Raw genomic sequence first — 20,823 nt, 5'->3', positions numbered from 1 at the left:
TGGCTAACATCAGTGTATCCTCCACGAGGCGTGTTTGCATATACATTCTAGACCACTGATTTAACAAAAAAGGGTTTACTGTTGTATGTATTCTGTTTTATATTTGTTAGTGGTCTCTCCCTGAGGAGACTGCAGACTTTTTAAGGGCTTATAATTTTGCATTTTCCATGCTACTAAATATCCTATTTCTGTAAATATTTAAAAAGTTGACCTTTAATAAGGTTAGGTGAAGGCAAAACAGCTGATGCTTTGAAATATTTTTCTCCCAATATGCTTTTTGTAAATTGTGGTATACTTTACACATGATGCATGGATTTTACAGTCCATTGTTTGGAAATTATACATCCATGTAACAGCACCCCAATCAAGATGTAGAATATTTCCATCATGCTAGAAATCTCAGTCATCCCCTTTTCAGCAAATCCCCTGTATCCCTGCTCCCAGAGGCAATTACTGTTTAGATTTTTATTAGAGTATAAATAGAGTAGTTTTGCTTATTCTAAACTTCATGCAAGTGGAATCACACAGCATGTATTCTTGTGTCTGGCTTTTTTTGGGGGGGAGGCAGAACATAATAGTTTTGAGATATATCTAGCAATTTTTTAAAAAATTTCATTGTTCACTAAGCATTCCATTGTAGAAACATAGCACAACTTATGGTATTATTAGTGATTTTCATTTGCGTTGTTACCAGTTGCTGCTATGAACTAACGTTCTTGTATAAGTTGTTTTGTGGATGTGTTTTTCTATCTCTTTGGTAAGTACCTACTGGATCTGCTGGGGTCTAAAGTAGGTGAGTGTTTAATACTCAGACCAGGGGAAATGTAAAAACATACAAATTTTAAAATGCTTGTTCATTAAAGGGGGTATTGCTAGAGCTCCTACCAGATGTTCTTTTATTTACATTGACTATATCTCTTGTTTATTTACATTGTAATGATTCAGGACTAATCTCATTTTTGTGAGTTCAAGAGAGAGTATAACTGAACGACCAAACTTCTGGATTTAGGTTTTAAGAAATGCTCTGCTGTTCATTTAATACAGCTTATTTGACAAAGACATTTGAGCCCTTCTCATTTCCTTCTAGCCAGGTTCTTCCCCTAACTTAACCTACTGTGGTTGTTGTTGTTGTTGTTGTTGTTTTGAGAGTTTAGATGTGGATAGATGTATTAAAATTTCTGGGTGCTTCTACCAGGAATATGACAGCTGCCTTCCAGGTGCACTCCCAGCTACTCTGGGACAGTTGCCGTATGGTGCTCCCATCCCAGAGCTGGGCAGTGATAGCTGCCTGTGCAGGTTACTTGTTCAGTGAGTAGCTAAAGTCAGTATAAACGCATGGAATTTTAAGAGTTTTGTAATTAGGTGAGTTCTTTAGTTCACTTAAACACTCAGAGCCCAGCCTTACAATATACTTTGGGGTGAACTGTGAACCATAGGACTCCCTAAAGTTCAGAGGTAAATAAGATCTCTTAAGATCTCTTCTTTTTACAATCCTTCATTAAAAAGTTGGTTTTTGTTTTGGGTTCCTTCTTGGGCTAGTAGTCTAGCTGCTCCCATACCTTCCTTTTGAATGATTTCTTTGAGGTAATCTGACCCCCATTTAAAGCACACCTTGGTTTTACAAGACTTTCGAATAATTTGGCAGTTCTGCTTATTAATCTCTTCCTCCTCTGCTCATTAAAAACCATGTCTGCTAGGAATTTTCTAAAATTTCATAAATATTAGATACTTTATATTAAATTATTCCTAATCAAATATTTTATATTTTCCATTACTTTTATAATATTTCTCTTACAGATTTTATGTGATTTATTATCACCTGAGAACTTAAAAGAAGGCCTCAAGGACTCTTCCTGGAGTTCATTGCCATGTAGTAAAAACAAACATTTTGGTTTTCCTTCAGTAATGGAAGAGTCTCACTCTGCCAGCGAGCTTAGTCCAGAGCAGGTAAGGGGTGAGGAAGGATTTTCATGGGTTTAGTGCATCTGTTTCTTTACACGTTACGACTCTCACTTTCTTTGTTTGGAGTACTAGAATCTATTTAGGCACTTTTAATCTATTAAGCATTGTCTTAATTAGATTTTTGTCTGTAGCCTTTGATTTCACACTAAACTTTTACGTAAAATACTTGTTCATTAATCACAATTTTAGGTCACCCTGCATGTCAGAAAACTTTGGTGGAAAATATAGAACACGGTATTTATTTTAGTTGCCTCAGGGTTGGAACAAGTATATTAGCATAACTGCATAAACCTCATTGTAACATATCAGCTTGACGTCTAGAGCTGCATAATTACTGGCAAAAGTCATTTATCAGGGTATTAGAATTAATAGTTGGTGTTTTTAATTGAACAGTAAAATGAACCTTGTGAGACATTGGAATTTCATTTCAATGGATTCTTGGTGAGAGCAATAAAGGATAGTGAAGAAATATAGTTACCCTTGTTTATTGTATTTTTGTAGAACGAAGAAGTACCAGAGGTCACATCTGAGCTTATCAGAGGAAGCTTAAACCGCGCTTGGTCAGCACAGGCTATAAATTCAACAGAAATGCCTGCCAGAGAGGACTGTTTAAAAAGAGTGTCCTCGGAACCTTTACTCTCTGTTCAAGAAAAAGGTGCTCTGCTGAAAAGAAAGTTGTCTCTTTTAGACCAGGATGTGATTGTAGATGAAGACGGAAGAAATAAGCTTAAAAAACAAGGAGGTAAAAATGTCACTACCGTCGTAGAAAACACATTTACTTATTTAGAATGGTCTTTAAACTTTTTCCTAAAGATGATAGTCCTGTCTCTTTGTTTTCATAGAAACTCATAATGAAGTCTGTACATTTTCATTAACTTCTGGTGACATCCCAGAAGAATTAATTGATGTCTCAGATTTTGAGTGTTCTCTCTGCATGAGGTGAGTACATAAGGTTTTATAAATGATGAATATTTTAAAGTACAGAGTAGATAAAGGTAACCCACTGTAATAATAGGCATTGTAAAGTGACAGAATCCTGGACTAAATCAAAAGATAGAAATACCTTGCACACCTTGGGCAAATAAATCTCTGAACACTATTTGGATTTTTCTTACTTATAAAGTGGAGTCAGTATTTGCATAGCCTACACTGCAGGTGGTGTAAGACTCACCTGACTTAAATATAAAAAAGTTACTAGGAAATTGGAAAGTACTACAGAAGTTACACATATTATTGAAATGTAGATACATCCTTTTTTTTTTTTTTTAAGTAAAATTGGATAAAGATTTCCATCATGCAGAATGCTTGTAATTCTAGAAGACTAAGAGTTTCAAAAGAACAGTTTCCACTGAGATTGTGGTGGAGTCAAGGGAACAGTGCGAAGAGTCAGGAGACCCGGGGCCGGCCACATCGGGCTGGTAGGAACTAGCTGAGTTCCCAGCAGGTCCCCTGCCTCTGAGCCTTGGCGTCTTCGACCCTGAGCTGAGGGCACTAGGCCAGATGACTGCTCAAGTACCTGTGTATCTAACAATACTTCGAGGCAGTTCAGAAGTATCATGTTTCAGGAAAGAATTAGAATGTAAGTAAAATCAGTCTTTTCTATATTGTTTATTACATATGGTATTAAACCTAATATTTAAGATTCAACTGTAAGGTTTACTGGGTTCTTGTTAATGAATTTTAGATAGTAAGGCTTTTATAAGCATATTAAGAAGCCATCTTAAAGTGATGATAACATAAGAATCTATACAATCATGGTGAATATTTTACATGAATTTTTTTGTACATAGTCTGAAATCTGGTGTGTATTTTACATTTATTGTACTTCTCAGTTTGGACCAGCCATATTTCAAGTGCTCTGTAGCCCCATGTGGTGAGTGGCTGTTCCATTAGTCAGTATAGCTTTAGGCTCTTGGCAGGGTACCCCTTTGATGAGAACTTTTAAAAGGTTCAGGAGGGCATAATTATCTTTATCACTACCCCTTCCTTCCTCTCCTGCCCCTCAGCCCCTCCTTAGAGAATAGTGTTATGGTTCCATTATTTGTTCAGTTTTTCCAATGGAGAGTTTAATGTGAAAACTAACAGGTATTTTGGTTGTTTTCAGGTTGTTTTTTGAGCCAGTAACAACCCCTTGTGGACACTCATTCTGTAAGAATTGCCTTGAGCGTTGTTTAGATCATACACCATATTGTCCTCTTTGCAAAGAAAGCTTAAAAGAGGTAAACATTCGTCTATTTATCTGCTTATTGGTCTTAAGCTTGGCAATGTTGATTTCTGTTTGGCCACAGAAATAGTGATTATCGTGTTCAGAAGAAATTACATTATGTAGGCTGAGTGACCAAGAAGGATGACATTTCATTACCCAAGTGCTAGTGCTGGAGAAATGTGAGTTTAGAGAGCACAGGGGAAAGTAGGGTGGTCCTAGAGGCCAAGTCCCATGTACTTATTTATTTTTGAAGAAGGTGGGGGATGGTCAAGTACCTGGTCTAGAACTGGTTCCATTTTAATGATGACACTATTGGGGAAACCCAACTGCCCTGTCTTCCACCCTTAATAGGTTAGATTTCAGCCCTAGTCCTACCCCCTTAAGGTATGGATTAACTCTGTCCAATAGAATTTTTTGCATTGATGGAAATGCTCTATATCTGTGCTGTCCAGCATGGTAGCCACATGTGGTAATTAAGCACTTGAAATGTAGCTAGTGTGACTGGGGAACTGTATTTTACATTTTAATTCACATGTAAGTGGGCACATGTGACTGATGGCTACCCTTTGGGCAGCCCAGCTCTAGAAAGTGCTATACTGGACAGAAGAGAGGAAGGCACAGCTTCCCACAGCCCGTGTATGGTCATTGGTAACCTGTGTTAGGGAAACAGGTAGATCTCAGGTGCATCTTTTCTGGAGCCCGTGGGAAGACAGCATTCTCCCAGTCCTGCTTGGGTGACTGGAGCCCCCATAAGCTGAGGCTCAGGCTGTAGAATTCTAAGCTCCAACTGCAAGGATAGCATTGATCAGGGAGAGTGATCCTGTCTCTGTGGGTGACAGGACTGCTTAAAGAAAAAAGTACCTTCCAAGGTGAATGGAAAATGGAGAAGACATTTTACAGTTGAATGTACATAGTTATTTCCTACATAGGAAATAACAGAACTCAGCTCTGTTCAGATACCGTAATAGCATGTGTGTATTATTACATTTGATATGGGTCTTACATAACAAGCTGGTATGTGAGACATAAAACCATATACAGAATTTTCATAAAGTCCAGAAACAAGATAAACTCAGAGTTTGTTAGCTACATTCCAACTGCTATACTTTCAGGTGAAGTACTCTAACCGTGCTGTTTTTCCTATGTTTCCAGGTTTTTAGATACTCTGTAGTATATTTGTCATGTGGCTTCAAATGTAGAGATAGCTCACCTTTAAAAAATGTCTGGAGTTTGAAGGAAAACAAAATAAGCATATTAGTTACAAATACAGTTAACATACTGATTGAAAATAACCTTACCCTGTGCCCTAAGGATACTCTGTATAATAGATAAATTTCTAATATTTAAAGAACTGATATGCTCTATAGTTTTATACTTTTCCTACTTGTCATTTTCTTTTGCTCATTTTTTTTCATTTGAATGCATTTTAAAGATGGGATTTTTATAGCAGCGTAATAGTCCATTGATTTAACATTTCCCTTACATGTTGAGTATGTAAGTTGTTTTGTTCTTTTTTTTTTTTTTTAAATATGCTATGCTTTGCGTCTTTGACTATTTCCTTAGGATAAAATTTCTGGAAGGTTGAATTACTGATCAAAAATCATATATTCATAAGACTCTTAAAACCAATTGCTGCGTTGCTTGGTCCTCCAGAAATATCGTACGAATTTAGATTCCTGTCGGTAATGTAAGAGAGGTTGTATTTCCCCAAATTTAGTACATGAGTATTACATTATATATTATGTATAACATATTGCACCCTGGTTTTCAAAATGTGTTCCCCTTCACTTGGGAACTTGTTAGAAATACAAATTCTGAGCCCCCATTGCAGACCCACTAAGTCAGAAACTCCGGGCGAGGGCTCGGCAATCTGCATTTTAACAAGCCCTGACTGAGGCTCACGTTTGAAAACCACTCCTGTCCCCCATTTCCCAGCCTCTCACGTTCCCTCCTCCTCTGTTCCTCATCGGATAATGACAAACCCTTATTTTTGCCGCATCTGCAGATTAAGAAAAGTACGGCTTCTCTTTAATCTTGTGATTGTTTCCCAAGAGTTGTGCCTCGCTAGTTTTATGAAATTATACTGGTCATTTTCTTGTTCCAAAATCCTGGACACACACTCTGACCTGGTTCCCGGCCTCAGGCAGTTTTTAACTTACCTACAGAAGTAGAAGATCTGCTTGTCTACGGAGGCATAGGGGGCAGGCTGTGATGACTGCCTTTTATGTGGTAAAGGTGGTAAAAATGGGCCTCTTGGGAGACAGAAAACTAGTTAGGCAGACTTCGTGGAAAAGGTAAAGTTGCAGCAGGACAGGCCGGCTTCTTCCTAGGCAGGAGGGAGAGGGACGGCCTTTAGCAGCTGCAGGGGAGAAGGACAGAAATGCGTGAGGGGCAGTTTTTCCGAGGGCTGAGGGAAGTACAAATGTACCCTTTTATACAGAGGGGGAAAGCAACCACTCCGGAAGGGTCTGAGTGATAGCAGGTGACGGTGGAAGGAAAATCTGAAAGAAAAATGATCTGGGAACTCCGCCCCTGAAATAGGGAACCAAACTTGAACAAGGCGAGGGCCTTATTTTCTTTATTCCTTAGCTTTTGTTTCTCCGACAAAATGCTAGCTTGAAGTACCCAGGAGCCATGCGAGAGAAGTTGGCCTTTGGTGTGGGAGAGGGCAGGGCAGGCCTGACTGCTGCTAAGAGAGGATTTGTGGCCACCGCAAGACCAGGGGCTTCTGTCCAGGCGCAGTTTCCACTGCAGCCGCGTAGCCTTAAGGGTCTCGGGCACAGCCTGGGCAGGTGGACCTGTTTGGCACCATCCATTGTCATGTCCCCCCTCCCCCATTAATTCAGACTCGACTGTATAAATATGCATTAAGGCTTTACTCTATTCAGTTGAACTGTTTTGCCTGTTTTATACCGTAGGAAAAGCACTGGAATGTAAAATAATATTGTCTTTTAGTATCTAGCAGATAGGAGGTACTGTGTCACACAGCTGTTGGAAGAATTGATAGTGAAGTATCTGCCTGATGAGCTGTCTGAGAGAAAAAAAATATATGATGAAGAAACTGCTGAGCTCTCACAGTAAGTTTCTTCTCATAAAGTTACTGTGATCCCCGCCCTTTGACACAGTAAGGAGAGACCTCTTCCCAGCAAGCTGGATCCTGTCTGCAGTCCAACCCAGTCTAGCCAGAGGCGCAGTTTAAACAAACCCTGGTCAGCTTCCCCTGTCCTCCACAGACAGAAGTTTTTAAGAGTTTCTCTGGTAACTTCCAGATCTTCCCCTGGAGGCTGGCAACTCAGCTCTTTGCCCCTAGCAGGTTTTTAGGTGGAGGAGGGATTTCCTGCAGGGACTTCAGGCAGTGGAACTGGGAACGGAGCCCTCAGGTGCCTTGGTGCCCGGAGGCAGGACAAGAGGGTTGAGGAGAGAGGGCCCTGATTGGCAGGCGCAGTAGCCAATTAGAGCTTGGGGAAGGGGGTGGGACCTTGAGGCCTGAGACTGAAATTGGAAGGAGTGATTTAGGGGCCAAATTCTCAGTCAGTGAAGATTATTGACTGGTACAGCTGGTATAGACCGCTGTGAAGAGCGAGCACACAAGGGCTAGTCGGGGCTGGGAGGTTGGACCTGCTTTTGTTGCTCTGTATTCTTTCTTCCTCGTCCTTCTCTTCCGTTCTTTTCCCTTCATGTCTTTCCCTCTTGCTCCAGTCACATGAGTCTCTCTAAATTTTCCTAGGTATTTAATTTCTTGAGTCTTTTTCTTCCACCCTGAAGAACAGAATTGCAGTTTTTACATAATACCTTGTTTTGTTTCTACTATTTTTCAAAATACACTTTTTCTTACTTTCTAAGAAAAAACTGTGCTTGCAAAATTAGTTTGTGTCCACTGACTGTCTTCACGGGGCCAGGGGCCTTCCACAGAAGGACGGTTTCCAGTCTTCTCTGTACCAAAATGGATATTGATTGGTCTTCCATGGAACTCATGTTCTGTTGTGTGATTTTCAGGATAGAAAATATTTTGATACGAGGATTATGAACCTTTTTGGTCAACAGTGCGAAAAGCCGGATATAAGAAAGCCTCAGATATACTTTTGAAATCTTAAATATAGTGACACAACCAAACTCTGCCAAAGACTGGAATCTTCGAATGACAGAGGAAGGAGTCACAGGAGGGGGTTGCTGAGTGAGGCAGGGAGGTCAGAGGGAGTCTTGCTGCTTACCAACAGGGGATTTTTTAAAAGAGGTTGCACATCCCCAGGTGCTCAAGAGTTTTCCTAATTAATAGATCCACTGCTTGTCAACGTACGAGCTGAAAGAAGACCCAACAGAGTGCTCAGTGATGGTAGAATACGCATTTTCAAAAGAGGAACGAGCACTTGTATTATGAAATATTACTTTAATATAATTATGCCCTTTTGAAGGAAAACTAGAAAATACTGTAAATGAGCCTGTGGGGGAAGGGAGGAGGAAGGTCACAATCTATAACCGGAAAGGAATCACCCATGGGCATTTTGACATATATCCTTCCAGATTTTAATATATGTATAAATACATTTTAAACAAAAATGAGATCATTTCATTCATGTTAGTCTATAATTTCCTGTTATTTTTTTCCCCAAGTCAACATGTACACATCTTTTAATGAAAACAATGCTTCATTTTGTGGATAGGCCTATTTTACTAGTCCCCTCTTCTAAGTTTTGGTTACTGTATACAATGTTACAGTAAACTGTCCTAAAGTGCTTGTAGAATCATTTCTAGAAGTTCAAAGGATATGAAGTTTTTAAAGTTTTTGACACACGCAGCCAGATTCTTCTCCAGCAGGGTTGTACGGTTTCAAACTGTCCTCCGCACTGCCGGTTTTTCCCACGAACTTGCCAGAACTGGGCGTTGCCTTTATCCTTCTTATTTCCTGCCAATCTGGCAGTGAAAAATATTCCTAATTTTAATCATCCTGAAAAAAGTTAATCTGTTTTTCATAGTGCATTTGAAAATATTTTCAAATGCACTAAGAATCTTAAGGATTTGCTTTTTGTCTATTGTGGGAGCTCATTTTTCCTTCTCTGAGTATTTTATGGACAAAAGGTTAACTTACATATATTTTAAACAAATTTTTAATACTAAATACTAATTATACCTTTTATTCGTAAAGATGATTTAGCTCTATATAATAACTTAGTATCTTAAATTCAGATTTACTTTGATAAAAGGATCACAGATTTTTAGTATTAATATTGCATCTGGGAGAGCTTAATGAAGACATGCTGATTCTTGCTCTTGGCAAAAATAAAAATCACCTCATTTAGAGCTAATTGTTTATATTAATTTATAATGTGGCAAGCCTCACAGATTTTTTTTATGTTCTGATGTGTGATAATGAAACTTTTTTCTTCTTCAGCTTGACCAAGAATGTTCCAATATTTGTTTGCACTATGGCCTACCCCACTGTGCCTTGCCCTCTTCACGTATTTGAGCCAAGATACAGATTGATGATTCGAAGAAGTATGCAAACTGGGACTAAGCAATTTGGAATGTGTGTCAGTGACACACAAAATAGGTACGCTTTTCTGTGCATAAATATTTTTGTTTGTATTGGAACTTGCATGCCTGAACTTTGGTATTTATCAGAATTTCTCTCTTAGTTTTGCAGATTATGGTTGTATGTTACAAATTAGGAATGTACATTTCTTACCTGATGGAAGGTCTGTGGTTGATACCGTTGGAGGAAAACGGTTTAAAGTTTTAAAAAGGGGAATGAAAGATGGATATTGCACTGCAGACATTGAATATCTGGAAGATGTGAAGGTATGAAAAACTGATTTTTTCACCACCTCAGTATCCTCTGCCCGAGTCCTTACACGGGCATGCAGACTGATACTTTTCCAGGCATATAAAACGCTTCTTCCTCTCAGATCCTCACTGATCTGAACTTTGGTATTTATCAGAAGTTCTCTCTTAGTTTTGCAGATTATGGTTGTATGTTACAAATTAGGAATGTACATTTCTTACCTGATGGAAGGTCTGTGGTTGATACCATTGGAGGAAAATGGTTTAGAGTTTTAGAGTTAGACATTTTAGCTGCTCGTTACCTTCTTCTTGTCTCGTTCTTACAGAGAGTTCCAGGTGAGCCTGGGTGTCCAGAACGTAGGTCTTCATTTCTCCAGGCTCTAGAACCAGCATGGTGCCTGGAAGTATGTGGGCATGGTGGGTGCTTAGTCCATCTAAGTTAGGAAAGCTGCCAATCCCTGCCCTTCTTGATTAAATTTAGTAGTCAAAACTGATGCAATCAGCAGACTGAAATGTGACATAAATGTAAACACAAAATCCTTTAAAAACTCTTCTATACGTGTGTGACATAACCTTAATGATAAAGGGACATAGTTGGGTGATGTGTTCAAGGCCTAGGGCATCACGGAGAAAGTACCACCATCACTGCACTTCCTGGTGACCGCTTACCTCGGGAGGTTTATTGGGATGACCTTCTGGGACAGGGTTCATGGGGCCCTTCTGATGTTTCCGTAGCTCAGTCACCATCTGCAGTTAGGTTAGGTACCAAAGTAAAGGCAGTTTCTTTTTTATAAAACCACTGATCTTACGCTCTCACTGTTCATGAACTTTTCCCACTGGGCCCTTCATTTTAATCGCTTATTGAATGTTGACATTAGGCACTTCAACAGACATAAGCTCATTGAATTTGCAAAACTCAGCTAGCAGATGAGGGAGGTTAAAAAAAGGTGTTAATTTGCCTAAGATCCTAGAGGCAGAGTCCTAAAAGTGACTGAAAGCAAGCTTTCTGGCCCCTGAGTGCTCTGCTTTCATATGCGGTACTGCCTCTCTGGTGAACTCGATTGGTCTGATATTGCCTGTCCTAGATTATAAAGATGCCATGGGGACAAGACACTTCTTCTTTTCTGGTGGGCTGTGGCACAAATTTCCCTTCCCGATGCCATGGGGACACGACACTGCTTCTTTTGGTGGCCTATGGCACAAATTTCCCTTCCCCTTCTGCTCGAAATGAGTTGAAATTCTGAGCTGATTGTTAACACCTGTGCCTTGACAACCAGGCACGCTTGGTTAACGGAATCATGTGCTAAAGGCAATATTCCTTGTAAAAGTACTGCCCCGTTTTAGCTTTTTGCAAGTTTACATCTTCACATTTGAATTTGATGACAAAATCCCTTGAGTATGTGGCTCACCCTGTGACTGTCGATATGGGGCAAGAGAACAGCATATTGAAAGCATTATAGATTTGAGGTTTAGAGACAGTTCTGTCTTTGTAGTCTTAGGAATGTCTTGATTTTTCCTCCTCCTAAGGCCTCATCTCCATAATGATTTGTTGTCTTCTTTGGAAGAGCTTCTCAAATGTGTTTTTTACAGCAAAGCCTTTTCTTTTTTTCCTTAGTGTAGTGATTCTGTTTTCTGTGACTTTTACTGAAGGCTTCAAGTTCTGCTCACTTTTAGCCAGCTCTGTTTTCCATCTCAGACACTCATCTTTTTGTCATTGTTTTCTCCAGCCCATGGTTTCCTTGAATTTTAGCAGGGTGCAAAGTAGCAGTTTTCTTTAATACTTTTAACAAGTCACAAGTTTGTTTCCGGCTCCTGTCAAGACCGATGTGTGTTAGCAGGGGACTGAACCTTGCGTTGTCATTCTAAGACCACAACTGAATTGTATGGTTCCTCTATCTTTTTATTAACAAAATTTTACCAGTTTAATCATTTTGAAGTCTATAGTTCAGTGGCATTTAAGTACATTCACACTGTGCAAAAAGCAGGTGATTTTTAATTTTTCATTTCAGATCTTTCAAAAATAAAAAGTGTATTGTTTTTATAGTGAGTCACTCTAAAAGTATGAAAGGCTGAGTCAGGCCTGGTGTTTGCTCGGAAGACTTAATGTATGTGAAGTGGCGCGCTCCCTGGCACGGAGCGAGTGGGCTAGAGGTGCGTGCTGAAGAAATCGATGCAGGATGGATGAGTTAATGCTCTGTTTTCTCTCCTGGGTTCTGTGAGGCTACTCTTCTGGATCTTAGGTTGCAAGGCGGATGCGTTTAATTTCGTGTTGTCTGCAGGATACAGGGAGGGATGATGGAGGCAGCCCCAGCCTTGGTCTTCACAGGAAGCACTTCATCGTGGCATAATTTATTCTCTCTTTTCTGATATGCTGGTTTTAGTTTCTTATTACCCAGTTCCCTGGTAAAAAGGTGTCATTATGGTTGCCCTCCATCCCGTTCCTGGGTTCTGCCGTGGTAGCTCTGCCTAAAACTTCCCCCCTGGTCTTCCCTTTTACTGCTCTACTATTTTCAAGAGCCATTAATCCATAAAGCCAAAAAGGAATTCAAATTTGCATAACCCTTTACCCAAGAACTCACCCTCGGGAGTCCCGCTCCCACCTGGAAGCTGTCGGGAGGGTCCACGGTATTGTGGGCAAGGGGGTAGCCATCCACTGCTGCGTCTTTCGTCTGGCCGTGGGCAGCACGTGAGGCAGAAATGCATAATATATATGAGATATATATTTTATATACATATATAATATATTGCAGAGTACTCTGATCCAGCACTGGAATAGGTATTGCCTCTTTCTAAATTCTTACTATTTTCTCATTTCTGTAGGGTTAGAGATAAGGGACCGGGAGACTAGACACGAGTCTGAACTGACTGTTGTGTTTCTAGGTTGAGAGTGAAGAGGAGATCAAGAACCTCAGGCAGCTTCATGACCTGGTCTACTCACAAGCCTGCAGCTGGTTTCAGAATTTAAGAGACAGATTTCGAAGCCAAATTCTTCAGCACTTTGGCTCAATGCCTGGGAGGGAGGAGAACCTTCAGGTAGGATGGCTTGGATATTGTTTCCAAAAGTCTTTTTTAAATAAACTCAAATTAGTGGATTTTTAGGTTTTGTTTTCCTTTTACACTACATTTCCTTGTCCCTGCTGTCTTTAAAGTCATGACCCTGTTCTCCTTTGATGTCCACTACAGTTTGCATAGGAATGGGCAAGGACAGAGTTGTCACCTGAGGTAGCTGTAGCTGTGAGTGCATAGAACAAAGCCCTTGACAGGGGATTTGCTTGAAGGAGGCATAAGGAGTGGAAGGTGGAATATTCTAGTAAAATGGTACCCACCTAGTAAATTGTGATTAAGAGACCTAGTCAGCCTTGGAGCCAGTCAGCTGTTCTGTGACAGTTGGGTTTTGTGTCTCTTCACATTTAACACTTCACTCCTCAGGAAACTATCGTTCTGATGGTCTTGCTCAGGTACTTAAGGTTTATGTTTAACTTCAATGTATAGAAGGCACTTTCTGTGCAAGCCGATTGGTGCACAAAAAGAAGTATCCTCATTCTGGAAAATCTGATGATAGATTCATCAAAACACTAACTTTTAGACCTAAGCATTTTGAATTGATTAAAATGTTGATGGTCAGAGGGTAGTAGATTTCATAATGGAATGTCTAAAAAGAGATGAAGAGGGAGAGAGACTAGATCCCAGTGTGATGGACACTGCCTCTCATTCTGGTTTTCAAAGGCTCGCCTAAGTCTGTCTGAACCCCAGCTGAATCCTTCACCTGAACTTGCACTTCTAACAACAGACCATCTTCTTTGAACTGAGTACCCCTCTGTGTCCCGCATCCCAGCAGTAGCCACACATTTGTTTTATCCTGGCTACCTGAATCTGATTAGCTGGGACAGGATAGCCTTTGATAATCATAAAATTGAACGAGTAGATTTTAAATGTAAAAATCCAACCTTGCGTTCACCACCCTTCCCTTTTATTATTCAGTCCTCTAGCACTGCTTTCTGGTAGTATTGTTGGGAGTCAGGACTCGGTCAGGAAAACAAAAGCGGCCACGCTGTATAATCCAGGTGGGAGAGGTTTACTGTAGGACGTAGAGTCGACACAGCTGTTGGCAGAGCTGGAGGAGTGAAGATCAGGGACCTCACGGATGGGAGACAGGGGACCTGCCACCATAGATCTCAGCCTGATGCAGCGAAGCACCATCTTCTCAAGAACTTGCAGGAAGTTTCTGTAATTCTTAGGAAGACCAGGGAGGTACCCACCAGTATCAGTCTGTAGCAGGTGGCTGCTAAGAATTCTCTGGAATGCTCCTGCGGATCTGCCGACACTTTGCAACAGTCTCTGGAGAACAATGGTTTCTTCTCTTCCAACTTCCACATCTCACAGAAGTGTGCCTCTCCTTAGCCAAGTCTAACCCAGAACCATGTGAGGGAACGGATTCTGGGAAACGTTTCCAACCCCCCTGAAATGTGAGGAGAAGGGGGTAGTGATGCTGAGCAGAGATACTCCACAAACACAGCAACTTCACCGTGATTCTAGGAGATTCTAGAGGGATCCACATTGATCTCGGGAGCACCTTTGGTCATTCTGAAACCTCAGGTTTCAGGTTCAATAAGAAGCAAGCCAGTGTGCAACAGAAGTGGCTTAAAAATTCTTGTGTACAAATTCCAAGTTCTTTCAGTAGCCCGTACGTAGACAGCCCTTGCAACACCAGAGCAACATCCGAACGTCTTCTTTGCTGGAAATGTTTATTTTTTAAACAAAGCTAGAGGCGGAGACCTTTTCTTATCTTGCCTAGGTTTCCACAGTTCTTTGCAGACATTTTTAAATATCAGCTTAACGTTTTAGATATGTATTTTAAGAAAGTAGTTCTGAGTTAGGACAGTTTTGTCCCCGTGGCACATTTGGCGTGTCGTGGTCTTCGACGGCTCGTCTCCTCTTTTCCCTTGTTACTCCATGTGTGTCTTTCACGTTTAATACCTCACCCCTCATGCAATTCGAGAAAACTTCACTGCCGCCCCTGGGAAGTGCCGCCGCTGGCGTCTTAGTGGAGAGAGGTCAGACCTGCTGCTGAACAGGACACCAGGCACAGGACGGTGCCCAGACGTCCGCAGCCTGAAGCAGAGACCCTGCCGCAAGGCAGCGCGGGGCCGAGGAGAGTGGGCCGGCCCTGGCTTCAGGTCTGGGTTTCAGTCCGGTGGCCCCTTTCCCTCTTTCATACGGGCGTAAGAGCCTTCCTTACCTGCCTGTCAGAAGAATTTGAGAGAGGCTCTCGGACACGTAGTAAAGCGCTCAGTGACCAGTGGCTTGTTGGTACTGCTTTTGTCCCAGAGATGTGCCTTGTATTAACACTATGAACTTGATCTTTTTTAGGCAACCCCTAACGGACCAGCTTGGTGTTGGTGGCTCCTGGCCGTTCTCCCTGTAGATCCCCGATACCAGCTGTCTGTCTTGTCGATGAAGTCTTTGAAAGAACGGTTGACAAAGATACAGCATATACTGACCTATTTTTCTAGAGACCAATCTAAGTAAACGGACCGCTTGGATCTTCCTTTGAAGTTACCCTGATCTGGCTGTGCCGACGGCCGGGTTGTCTGCTGCCTTTTGCACATCCAGTGCTGGTTTGAGAAATGTAAGGAAACCTCCCCCCCCCCCCCACTTCCTTCAACCTCCTGAATCATGTGGTTCTGCAAATCAGTACCTTCAAGTAGGACGGAGACCACTAAGAACTTGCACAGAAAAACACGCACTGAATGTGTGTCAGACCTCTACATTGTCATGAAGTTGCACTATGTACCATATTCTAAAACGAAACAAGAACTGTGTGTATGTGGGGTGTGTGTGTATGTGTGCGCGCGCGTGTGTATGCATTTTCTCTGGCTTTAAAATTTTAAAAGAAAAAAAAAAGCCATAGAGAGCAGACCTTGCTGAGGGTTGGTTATTGCCCGAGTTTACAACAGCAGCGAGACAAGTTTTTGCGAGTTGAATTCGCCTCAGATGTATCTGTCCTAAATGCTTCTATTTGCACAAGTCTGTAAGCTACGGTATTGAGTATCTCTCTCGGTTGGAAATCCTGCTCTTGCTGAACTGTCTTGACCACTGACTATGACACAGTTCCTTATTTATGTAAATACCTGCGTCCTAGAGGCCGGCAGGCTTGGGATGCAGACCCTAGAGCCAGTTTTCAGGAACAATTGCAAACCTGCCATGGTACTGTGCATCTATTCATAAAACACTCAAAACTGTGAAAATATGGTTTACATTTAACTGTACATAAAGGTAAATGGAGAACTCAACTCAGTACCAGTTAGTTTGTACATTTTAGGGGGCTTTTCACATTAACTGCCCATCTATATAATTTATAGTTTGACATGATGTGTTTAAAAGAATTACATAGGATACATGCATTAAGGATCGGGGGAAGAGGAGAAGCTTAATGTAGAACTAAGCTTTTAAAGTATGTTTTATTTTTTAATTCTGGTCTTGGTGCAAATGTTAGTTATGCCTTATTCATATCACAATTAGATCACCATGCTGTGACATGGTTTATATTCTTGCTGCCCTAGATACTTTTGTAATTATTTGTTGCAAACTTGTGACTGTCCCTATTAACTTTCTTTTATGTAAGTACTTTGTAAAAGTTTCTTAAACTTTTGCTTTTGCTTATTTAATTTTGAATAAAAGCTAAATTCATAATAATTTCTTTCTTATATTTTAGGTCAGTGTCACAAAGATCAGATGAGTTTTGCTTATTGTTTTGTGACACGAGAAGCTTATAGCCTTCAAAATACTTCTTTTGATCATTTTTGACTAAACAATCCAGGGTCTTAAAGTGGCTTTAGGCCTTAAAACAAACCTTTGAAGTGCCATTTTTCAACATTTAGAATTAGGGTAAAGACACGATTCTTCCCATTACCCCCATTTGAGATTCCTTGATTAAACACCAGGCCTCAATTTCCCAGGTAGGATTTTCCAAATATAGATAAGTCATTGAACAGTGACTATTCTTATAAAAAATGTATTCAGAAATGACTGCCTAGTGAACTCTCCTTTGCCCCCACAATTATGCTAATTAAGGATTTGTCCAAAGAGTGGGCCATTCCCCAAAAATACCTTACGGGTAGTTCTGGAGTGGTAAACTTTCTTATAATAAACGATTGGATGCCCGTTGAGTAGTGTCTGGGTAGTAATATACATGCAGATTTTACCTGTAGTTCTCAAAATATGTAGGAGAAAGTAGTAGGATTTACCTGGTGCTGAATCTACGGCTGATACGTGCACACACAAATGGGCATGAAAGGATCTCTGTCTACATGTACATACTAATGGGAATTCATGAGTTTTATCATTTGACCCTAATTTTGTGATGAATGTTCTGTTATTATGTCTATAGATTTTCTTGGAACCCTGGACAATTATTTTCGTCCTGTACCTCACGAACCATTTATCCAGAAAGGGAAACAAAGACCTGATCGATTTCTTACCCTCATCACTTGACGTGACTAAGTTCTGTCACTTTTGAACATTTCAAGTCCAAGTAGCTAGTTGCTGCTCTTCTCTAAATACGCCTGTCTCCACATGCCCGTATCTTCCTGTTCCTCAAGGAGTCCAGACACCTTCACTCAAATAGAACTCTGAACTCCATAGCACTTTCCTTGTACTTTGCTGATGGCACTGACGGGAGGTAACTGAATCGTGCATAAACCCTCTCACGAGTGTTATGACTGGTGTCTAGCAGTTTGGACAGATTTAATAGGCTGACCACTGAACTGAAATAAATGCCCATTAAGAAGAGAGACTGTATAAAGATGGTTAGACTGAGCGATGCCCTGCCTTCTCTCCTCCAAATCCAACAAAATGACAGGAAAGAAAATGAAATCTAATGATGTTTTGAAACCAAAAATCCATCAGCTGACAAATGCTTTTGAGGAATTTCTGAGATAGGGAAACAGGACATAATCTAGAAGACTGAGGAGAGCACAGCTTTGCAGAAGTGGAGGACTATCCCCCAAACTAGGGGAGGATCTTAGAAGACTCCAGAGGATTTCTTGGGGAGCTAACACCTGACAAAAGTAGATCATTTGGCTTCTTCCCTACTTGGGCTGAGCCATAGGTAGCAACAGCAGTAGTTCTCCAGCCAAATCGCAGAATGGGGACACTGGGCTAGAGAAGACCCGTGAAACATTAGCTATAGATCCCCAGTAGGAATGAGAACCCACACTCTTAAGACTGCAGACTCTGCACTACCTCATGTGGCCGTGTGTCCCTATGGTTCCCCCCCCCCCCCCCCCCAGTTAACGGAGGCAGGTGACCTGTGACTGAACCAGCAATTCTGAAAGACTGAACAAGGATCCCAAATGTCAAAGATAAATAGACAAATCCTAGAAATTTGAGGAAAAATTCTAAATGAGACAACAAACTCAACAGTCTTTGATTTGAGGATGTGTAATTCCAAAAATATCTGGAAATCTAAAAAATGTTTTTAGACAATCCCTGGTACTACAGAAGCATTCAATAGAAGTTTGTTGAATCAGTGAATGAATCATAAAAATAAGTAGATGAGCAAAATATAAGAATGCATGCAAAGAATGAAATGAATGAGGTGGAAGGTTGGATTGGGGCCCCTTCCAGAACACAAGGAGAGACCCATTAAAGTGTGAGACGTGGAGGATTGATTCAAAATTTTAACATCCATCTAACAGAAGTCTCTTAAGGAGAGTGCAAGAGAAGAAGCAATTAATACGAGTAGTTTTCTCAGGCCTCAAGACAAAAATAATCTTGCTTTCTCAGGGACCAAACTGACTCATTTAAAGGGAAAGAAGGCACGCTTACACAGGCAGACTGAGGACAAACAGAATAGCAGTAACTCCGTTGTCTGGCATTGATCTGCAACGAGAGGACTGGCCTAGTATGAATTCAATATAAATTTTCTTCATAAAAAAATATTTTTTTCCCCACAAACTAATGCTTAAATGCCAGCACTTTTAAAATGTTAAGTGGTTTTATACATTAAACATTTATAACTCAGTTTAATAAATGAGTTCTCTTGCAGACCTGCCTCCAAATAGCTTTTGGCTGTTCACCAAAATTAAATGTATGCATAAGGATTTTTTGGGGTCTTGCCTTAGGGTATTGAAAAGAGCATAGGCTTACTTTCAACATGTAGTAAGACCATATTTAATCCACAGAAAAATCCTGTGAAGTAGGCATTCTCTCCTTGTACGGATGAGAAAACTGAAAGACTAAGTAGTTAAGTGATTGTCAAAGGATTTACACAGCTAATGTGCGGTGAAACTGACTTTGAACCTAGGCATCTGGCTCAACCTTACCACCATATCAAGTTATAAAACATCTAAGAAGGTCAGTGTATAAGGAAGGGTCTGGAAATGATTCACTTGACTTTCTGACATCGCAGGCTTGACACACGATAGGCATTTTACAGTGATGAAATTAAAGCTTATTTTTAAGCAGCTCACCCAGGTTGTGAGATGGCCAAGTCAGGCTTGGCCATATACTTCTGGGAGCAGTGTAAATTGCTAACAATCTTTTTAGAAAGTTATGTTGCAGTTTATGTGTCGAGGATCATTAAAATGGTCATATTCTTTGACCCAATCTTATTTTAAAGGAAGTACATTAATTCAAGAAAATAGAATCCACCTGTATGATGATACTCTTAATGTCTCTAGAACAGCAAAAGCTTAGAAACAACCAGTGCCTATTATTGGTAACAAATGGAGAGACCGTGTGAAAAAGTATAATTTAAAAGTACAATTATACCACGATTACCATGGTATATTAAGTAGAAAACACTATGGAAAAATGAAATCAATACATCAACAGGTGGTATATTTTTCTTTAGAAATTCCTGTATGTCTTTCCTGTAGGGATGGCCAGCCATCTAGAGCTCATCTGTTCAATCTACAACTACTTACTCCTTGGGATTTACTATTTGAAATTGTGACTCCGTGAACCTTTATGAACAGCATGGTTGCACTGATCAAGTTTGTCATGTTTCAAGTACACAAAAGCTTGAAGACCAGAAACTGGAAATAGTAAAGTAGTCAAGAATGATTGTAGAGGCATATACCTTTAAAACAAAACAATAACAACAACAAAAAACCTCTCAGAGTATTTGGCATTATCCTTCCACTGTTTGCTATTAGGAAATATCAAGAGAAGTGAATGTGAAAACCTAGTTTAGTGGTAAAAATATTAAACCATGCTAACCAAAGGGTTTCCAGGAAAGATGGTGGAAGAGGAAGATACTCAACTCATCTTGTCCCACAGATGTACCTACATAACACCCAACCAGTTAAATAACCCAGAAAATGACCCAAAGACTGGCAGGACAAACCCTCTAAAGTCAAATATAAAGATGCCACACCAAGAAGAGTAATAAGGGAGATGAGGTCGGGAACCAAGCTGACCTACAAGACTGTCCACAGGAGGGACGGGGGACAACTAAAGGCACAGAACAGTGTACAGACCCCATGCCAGGCACCCGAGGCATGGGGGACCCCCACTGGAAAGAGGGATCCCCCTAACATTTGTCTTTGAAAACCAGAGAGGCCTAACATCACAAGTTCATATAATCAGTGATGTAACACCTGGAACTTTAAAAATAAGCAGACTCCATGGGCACCTGGGTGGCTCAGTTGGTTGAGCGACTGCCTTTGGCTCAGGTCATGATCCCGGACTTCCAGGATCGAGTCCCGCATCGGGCTCCCAGCTCCTTGGGGAGTCTGCTTCTCCCTCTGACCTTCTCCTCTCTCATGCTCTCTCTCACTCATTCTCTCTCAAATAAATAAACAAAATCTTAAAAAAAAAAATTTTTTAAAAAAAATAAGCAGACTCCACTCTGGGAGAGCAAGAGTGCAGTA

At 40.7% G+C, this 20,823-nt stretch overlaps 1 protein-coding gene across 1 annotated transcript in view; it reads left to right on the top strand.

The window, feature by feature from the left end:
* Positions 1-17,110, top strand: part of LONRF1 (LON peptidase N-terminal domain and ring finger 1) — a 37,978-nt gene extending 20,868 nt beyond the window's left edge. The window contains exons 4-12 of the mRNA XM_080797071.1: positions 1,798-1,947; positions 2,464-2,704; positions 2,805-2,901; positions 4,067-4,181; positions 7,124-7,245; positions 9,558-9,716; positions 9,802-9,964; positions 12,827-12,979; positions 15,317-17,110. Of these exons, the coding sequence (XP_080653197.1) occupies positions 1,798-1,947; positions 2,464-2,704; positions 2,805-2,901; positions 4,067-4,181; positions 7,124-7,245; positions 9,558-9,716; positions 9,802-9,964; positions 12,827-12,979; positions 15,317-15,475 (1,359 nt within the window). The 3' untranslated portion in view covers positions 15,476-17,110. The remainder of the gene's footprint in view (positions 1-1,797; positions 1,948-2,463; positions 2,705-2,804; positions 2,902-4,066; positions 4,182-7,123; positions 7,246-9,557; positions 9,717-9,801; positions 9,965-12,826; positions 12,980-15,316) is intronic.
* The last annotated feature ends 3,713 nt before the right edge of the window (positions 17,111-20,823 follow it).

This window comes from Martes martes, assembly GCF_963455335.1.
Source record: "Martes martes genome assembly, chromosome: 2".
Lineage (NCBI taxonomy): Eukaryota > Metazoa > Chordata > Mammalia > Carnivora > Mustelidae > Martes > Martes martes.
The sequence above is the reverse complement of the archived record's forward strand: the minus strand, read 5'-3'. Positions and strand labels throughout refer to the sequence as shown.